The 8127-nt window shown below is 36.2% G+C and overlaps 1 protein-coding gene across 3 annotated transcripts in view; it reads right to left on the bottom strand.

The window, feature by feature from the left end:
* Positions 1-3217: 3217 nt before the first annotated feature.
* Positions 3218-8127, bottom strand: part of LOC140752182 (uncharacterized) — a 43276-nt gene continuing 38366 nt past the window's right edge. For all 3 annotated transcript variants that reach the window (XM_073086391.1, XM_073086388.1, XM_073086390.1), the window contains one exon: positions 3218-3771. In XM_073086391.1, coding sequence (XP_072942492.1) covers positions 3607-3771 — 165 coding nt within the window. In that variant the 3' untranslated portion in view covers positions 3218-3606. The remainder of the gene's footprint in view (positions 3772-8127) is intronic.

The following is an 8127-nucleotide window of genomic DNA, read 5'->3' as shown; positions in this document are numbered from 1 at the left end:
CCTAGCGGATTGTATCAGAACTATAATGTCAGTAACGTAACATTAAATGTCTAAATTGACAAAATGGCGCTTTATGTTTTGTCTCTCTTTTTTGCGAACATGTGAAGCAGACAAAATTTTCATCGTTACTTGAGAACTTACTTATTGATACGCTTACTCAGTTACTAAAGCAAACGGAACAAAATAATGGATTGAGTAAACGTAACGTAAAATTGTGGGCAGTTTTGAAAACTCACGGTAAGGGAAAGAATAAATCCAGCTTTGAAAGATAAATCCAGTGAGATTCGACTTTGAAGGAAAGCTCTTTTTGCAACCTTGTCTGAAGACCCCACGTCATAACAGTAACTATAAGTAGTAGTACAAACAAAGATTTGAGTTTATTAGTATTAAAAAAAAAAAAACATTTTTTTTTATTCAAAATAGGTTCTTTACAGAGCACTTTTTGAATGTCAAACTACCACCACTTCACAAGGTGTTTCGTTATGGAGAAGAAGCGGCGAAAGAAACTCCATAACACACATCTATTAAAAAAAATGATTTTACAATGTTAAACTTAACCTAATGGTACATGTGGAGCTGGAACTACTTCAGACCACACCGTTTTGTCAGTCAAATAATCACTTAGTTTATAGTACGTTTTTTTACATAGCGTTTGTTTAACGACATGTTTGAACTTTTTTTCTGTGAGATTCAAAATGTGGTCAGGTATTTTATTGTAGTAGCGAATACAGTTACCCATGAAAGATCGAGCCACCTTGCATAATCTATGTTTAGGAATTGCTAATTTATTCCTATTTCTAGTATTAAAGTTATGGTGGTTACTATTTTTTTCAAACATATCAGTATGTTTTCTTATATACATAATATTTTCATAGATGTATTGACTATGATTCGATTGGAAACACAACGGCTTCAACTATCTACATGGTTATACCTAACTACATGCTTAACATAAGATTTGGGGGTCAAAGTACGTTTGCCTAGACACACAAGACGATCATATCAATTCATTTTTATAAACACGTCATTCATAAATTAAAAATCGATTCGTCCAATAATTTGTCTGCCAAAAATTGACATTTGTCAATTTCTTCATACCATAAATTTAGAACTTCGGTAGCATAGTTCGGTAGGTACAAATTGGATAGATCGATTATTAATAACGTGCAATAACTACGTAAATACATAATTCTGTTACTTACTGACAGTGGCTGCGAAGTGTGAACGCCGAACCGCGCGTTGAAGCTCGTTCTTAATTTAAACATTAATATACAAAATTACTCTTTTAAATGACCACATAAAACAGCGAAACCGTGCATGCATGAGTCAGATAACACTTGTAACACGACACCTAAAGACACTTGCATATAAAATCGCAAGTTGTGAATTTCGTTTTTCACCTTGACACTGAATAATTGTTATTTGGCTTGGAATATTACACACGATTTTTATAGTTTTCCACCCGACCTCTTGTCCTTGTCACGTGTCACTTGTGCGACTGTCACTCATTTAATGACGTCATAATTCACTAATATTAGTAGTCCCCTTTTTTAATGACTTGATAGTTTTTTTACATAAGTTTAAAATTTAAGTAAAAATAAGTGCTTTTGTGTTTCTTCATTATTTAAGATTAAGTAAAGATAACACGTTTTAGATCGCAGTATCATGAAACTCACGATCCCTGTCTACCTTCCTCTTTCAAATTCAGCAATTAATATAAACTAAAAATATAGTACCTACCGTATAAAAATCCTTTATGAGGAGACTGCCCCATGTGTCATCATCAACCCATTACTGTCCCTCTGCTGGGCACGGGTCTGCTCTCATAATGAGAAGGATTAGGCCATAGTCCACCGCGCTGGCCAAGTGCGTATTGGTAGACTGCACATACGTTTGAGTTTTATTTTTATAAATCTCTCAGGTATGCTGGTTTCCTTACGATGTTTTCCTTCACCGTTTAGCAAGTGAGAATTAATTTCTAATACGCACAAAATTTGAAAAAAATCAGGCGTGCCTGGCATTTGAACCTCGTACCCCTCGATCGAGAGGCCGACCATTAACCACTAGGCTACTGCTTACTGCCCCATGTATGTATTGATCCATGTATTGCTCAATGGAGTAGATCATATTTTATTAAAGTTGGTTAGTAAAACAAGATTTTTGGAGTTTACTCCTTAAGAAACGATTTGAGTTATAAGGCCCGGTATGGAAATTTTATGAGGAGTAAAATCAAGTGTAACACGAAAAGTTGAGGCGTTACGTAGAAAGAGACAAACATATATATCCACTTTACGCGCAACACCAGTGAAGTCACTGAATAGAAATGTCATAATTTTATTTTTTTGTACTAGTAACGTGAAGGAATGCGTTGTATCGGTAAAATAGGTTCACAGACTACATATTAAAAGTAGTTTTAGCCACAAATAAAACATAGATAATTTAAAATAAGCCAAATACGAAGGTGCTAAACTCGGACATGTATACATGTCCGTGGACGGTTACGGTACATTTTATATATTATTTTGTAACATACTTTATGTAATACGCATTATTGAAGTAATATAAATAATCCGAATAATTACAGATATATGTTTGTTTCTCTTATCATTTTAGCAGATGCGTTCATTTACCCTTTTTTTCTATTCGATATATATCATAATTATCGTTCGTAAGGAGTAAACTCCAATCGTGCGTCGTAGCTGACACACACACACTTTTTTTTGTTTGGAGATATTAAATTTGTAGTAAACTTTAATACCAAATATATAGTGTTGCGCTATGGAGTAGACTATATTTGATTAGAGTCCGTTATTAAAACGAGATAGGTTGAAAAGTTGGATTTGTAGAAAACCCAAGTGTTAGTTTGTATAGATTTATTGTTATTGCGATGGGAATAAAACGACATTGATAATAATACAGTATTTATAAGTAGAATTTCTTAACCATCAAAAGCACTGAAGTAATAAACAATTATATTTTGTATCTCTGACCCTCGTATAAAAATAAAGAATTGTTTTTGTATATCAAATATTTTAATTAAAACTTTAATTAATTATACACTGAAAACTATACATAAATTTAAATACCAGCGCATGAAGATAAGACAAAAATTTAATTTAGAAACGCAATTTAAAAATCAGCCGATTTAAACATTGACAAATAAATATTAATACTTGAATTATACACGTTTATTAAAAATAAAGTTATCTTTATCTAAAATGCTTTTTCTATTTTTTCACAACAATAAATAAGTATTAATTATTATTTATACACAACATCCAGAATATGTATAAGTTTATATGAATAGTGTAAGTATAAGTAATGTTTATTTCTGTCTAATAACAATCAGCTGAACCGCATGTTCGTCTGTTATTCCTATATTATACAGGGTGAATTTTTCAAACGGGCCGTCAGGACCAAATTCGAACTATAGGAAATACCTAAAAATACTGAAAGGAGTTACGAGGCGGATTTTGATAAAAACTTAAACTGCATCATTCGTTTTTTTTTTTTAAATCCGTTTCCCTAGCTAGGAATTGAAGGGGTTCATTTTATAAAAAAACGCAACCTGTATTTTTCCACTATCGGATGTCAATATTAGGTATATTATTCAGAATCGTCATCGTCTGGCTGAAAGGCTTTAGCGGGTGGTTGCAGCATCTTCGTCCGCGCCGCTAGCCGCAAGGTGGCGGTACCTATTGTGGTGGTATGGGGCAGAGGTACTGGGGCAGCGCCGAGTCCCGACTTCCCCTCGTTGCTGATAAGCGGTACCTAGAAATAAAGTTATATTTTGAATACACAAGTTTTTTACATACTGTAGGAGTAGCAGATGAGCATGCCGTCCACCTGGTGGTAAGTGGCTACTGCAGCCCATGGACATCTGTAATCAACTCCAGATAGGATTAGATATTCCTACCTGAGGTCGGTCACAGATGATCCGCTACCCTCGAGGACTAAACGCCTTAAAAAGTACAGTATATAGAGCAGTTTTGTCCAAATATAGAAAATCTTTGAAAGATTATAGAACTAGTATGGCTTGGTCGGGGAGGTACCATAGCAAGTCGCAAACCGTATTTCTATTTTGAAGCAGCATTTTGGTGTTAGGATGTGGATCCCAGCTTTTATATATATGAGCTTACTATCTCAGTCCTAAACTTAGGCAACACACCTTTAATTGGCTTTAGAGGTAACCCCTGTTCTATATGGAATGGACTTGTTTACAGACGTCTATGGGCGGCAGTGACCATTTACTTTCAGATGGATTTCAAGAACGTTTGCTACTTCCATTTTATAAAATAGAAACTTGATGACATTCTGCCTAATAACAGCAGTGTTAGGCGCTGCTGTGTTCCGGTTTGAAAGGTGTGGTAAGGGAGACAGACTTTTCCGAGGCGTTCCAACTTACCTCTGGTAGGAATATCTAATCCTATCTGGGGTTGATTACAGATGTCCATGGGCGGCAGTAGCCACTTACCATCAGGTGGACTGCATGCTCGTCTGCTACTCTTATATTATATAAAAAAAATATGGAAATAGATTGTTGTCATCAAATTACATCCTGTAGACTCCACAGTAAGATTTACTACCTCCACAACATAAAATATGAATATAATCTATTTAACTTCTAGTAGTCTTAAGATAAATACGAGTAGATAAACTTTATTTTATATCTCACCTTTAGATTTATAATGACGGTTGGTATGTCCGTTACGCACATTATTCATAATCAATCTATCTAACGTCTTGCGTACTAAATATTGAAATTTGACAAATTCTATCCACAAGGGATTGTTAGTGATCGCGTAACTTTTGTCCGTCAAATTATCAATAAATTCCATATTTATGACCCTAAATGAATCATAATTGATGTCGATTCCATTCAGTCAAATGTTATTTAGATCCAATAGGTAGCACTGTAGGCAAGTTATTGTTAATCCGGCACTGGCCAATATAATATAATAATGACTATAAAGTAGAACTAGGGATGGCAATCTGAGATCGATTAATCGAAGAATCGATCATCTGGACCAAAAAAATTGATTATTTTTATCGATCTCCAGCAATGATTCGAATCTGTGAATCGATCTTTCATCCTAGAAGATCATCGAAAGTTGATCTTTTCGAAGTTGGTTGAATGGGTTTTTTATAAAAGCATTTCTGTGCTTGTTTCATCTTAATGACCTTTTTCTCGCTATCTTCGCCCTTTCATAGCTGAAAAGATCGAAGATCGATTTTCGGAGAATCGATTATTTGGGCCTCGATTTTTTTACTTTTACTTCGATTCTTATCGATTCAAGAACCGATGTTTTTCGGAAAGAATCGCAATCCCTAAGTAGATCCTAAATCAATTAAAACCATTTAGTAAACTAGTATAGTCCGCGTAAAACTGCTAGTCCGCTCTGAAGTTGTTGCGAGCAGGTGTAGTCATACAATTTGCTATGGCGACGCGATTCATTTCTATATTCAGAGCACTAGCAGTTTTACGCGGACTATACAATGTGTAAGAGCAAGCACTGTAAAACCGGCGATAATGAGGAAAGGCGACATACCACGCGGTGTGAAACGGTGTCTCGTGAGCTGCTAATTACTCGTGTTAGTTGCGTTAGATCGGTGTCAATGTCCCAAACTAATTGTGTTATTGTTCAACAATATTCCAAAGTGGATATTACGGCGAGAAACCTGATTTGATGCACCACCGCTACACATGTATCTGCCTAATAATGACAGTGTTACGTGCTGTGTTCTGGTTTGAAGGTGTGCTAAGGGAGACATTCTTTTCCGACGCATTCCAGCTTAGTCCTCCGAGGTAGCAGCGCAACTGTAGCCGACCGCAAGTAGGAATCTCATATTGTCTGGGGTTGATTACAGATGTCCATGAACGGCAGTAGCCACATCAGGTGGACTGCATGCTCGTCTGCTACTACTATATAATAAAAAAAATACATGAGAAGTTTTACTTATTGAATAACTACGAGTATTACAAAGAATTAGTATCTCTCTATAGATCAATATAGCTACTGGATATAGACTACCCCTACACGCCACACACTTCCGCGACCTCCTTCAGGCTTATCCACAACATAAATCACGTAGAAACAATACCTAAGTAACAATACCGTCCTGTAAATAAACAGAACGTCGTCAGTTCCATTTAATCATTCAGCAAAATATTCATGCTTAGTATACAATATTGTATACCACAAATAATGCATTAAGACGTTCCGATAACAGCCGACCATTCATCCAAAACGGGTGCCATTACAATGTTGCAATCTTGTTATTCACTACCACAATGCAATAAAGTTTATATTTTGATTCATTGCAAAAAGAAGGAAGTTGTTATTTATTACTTATACATTTTGGAGATTGTTTTTGAAGATGCAAGATGATGTAGATGTCGAATTGAGAATCTAATCCTCCGTTGGAGTCTCATCTGGGTTAAAGATGCGTTGACACTCTTGTCAATTTAGTTCTGAAAATGGTACAGCCAGTATAGAAAGAGTTGTGTAGTTACAAAACCTATTTCTTGCGTGAAGCAGTTCTTGCATTTCGGTAGAACGGTCTGGGTGCTAGTTTTACATACTTACATACTTATGAAAACACCATTTTGGTCCTGTTATGTGGTAACTGGCGTGGGGTTTCTCATAGAACCCTATTCACACAATATGTTGGTTACAAATGTCCAGGAGTGACAGTGACCACTTCTCATCAGGTGGATTGCAACCCCCGTTTGCTACTTCAACCTTAGAAAAATGAGGTTCTGCATTTGCTTTACCATTGAAAAGCTGCGCTGGACACTGTTGTTATTAAATAATAGGTACAAATAGATTTATACCAGTATACGTCTTATTAAAACATGTAATTATTATCATATTATAAATGGTTACAATTACTACATAATATAATGTAGGATATATCTTTTAGCTACTTGTATTACACAAAATATTAGAGCAACGCGAATTCTCTCATTTATAGACCGCGTATACATGTATCGTAGCCGCTAATCAGACATCATAATCTATTGCAAAATACGGGGGCTTTGCCCTTTACTTGGACAGGCGAGCTATTCTTAACGTACGTCAATAAGTGCACACAATATCATGTCTCGACGGGGAAAAAAAACATGGAACCACTAGACCATAAAAGATAGCTGGGTCTACGCATCAATTACATTTAAGGAGAGTGAGACGTACAGACAATGTGTTAATTATTAGCGGTTCATTGTCTAGCGCTGGGTTTCTCAAAGTTGCGTATGTGTACCCCTTGGGGGGTTAGGGAGTTGTCGTTAACTCATTGCCGTCCTACTGCTGGGCACGGAATTAAGAGGGTTTGAGAATATTTTTAATCTCTCAGGCGTGAAGGTTAGCTTACGATGCTTTCCTTAATTAACTTGTAATACGCACTTTTTAAAATATAAGTCGTGTGAAGGCCATAGTGGTATGGTTAACCAACCTTGGACCCCCCGTTTGAGAGTCCTAGTTTCAGTAACTAAACAATAACAATAACAAAATTAACGTATTGTTGGCTATTTAGCTAACTCGTGTGTGTAACAGGCACGACTGAATATGCGCGATTAAATCAAATCAGTGTGCTCAATTTGCGACAATAATCAGGGCTGCTGACTATTTTAAATAATAACATATATATAACTATTTATAGCTAGTTTTCAGAAGGCCTTCGATTTCGCCGCTGTTTTAAAATATATTAGGGGTACGTGGATATTTGAGTAGCTCTGGTTTAGCGGGTGAACATTCTACACGGAGACGGACGGAAGTCCAGATTTCCTGTGCCATACGCGTCTGTCTGCCTAGTCACATGGTGATCTATGGGGTCAATGGCGTGGATCAATCCAAACAACTCCATGTACGGTGTGCTCAATGCCACATGGTGCCAGACTAGTTTTTTCGGTTGCAGGTCCTTTTTTACACTTAAGCTGACGATTACTTAATGAGTATACCCATATAATATGACGAGTAATCTTTTGTTTGTCTAGACAAATATAGAAAACTGTCGTTCTGTGGTTTCGAAATAATGAACCAACAAAGCATGCAAGTCTGGTTATAAGTTAGTTGTTGCTGCCCGTCATAGGCAACTGTAATCGATACCAAATAGACTAGAAGGTCTACC

This window comes from Epargyreus clarus, unplaced genomic scaffold, assembly GCF_041222505.1.
Source record: "Epargyreus clarus isolate Ecla_fem2 unplaced genomic scaffold, WU_Ecla_fem_2.2 ptg000024l, whole genome shotgun sequence".
In the NCBI taxonomy this organism is placed as follows: domain Eukaryota; kingdom Metazoa; phylum Arthropoda; class Insecta; order Lepidoptera; family Hesperiidae; genus Epargyreus; species Epargyreus clarus.
Note: the sequence above shows the minus strand (reverse complement) of the source record. Positions and strands in the feature narration are given on the sequence as shown.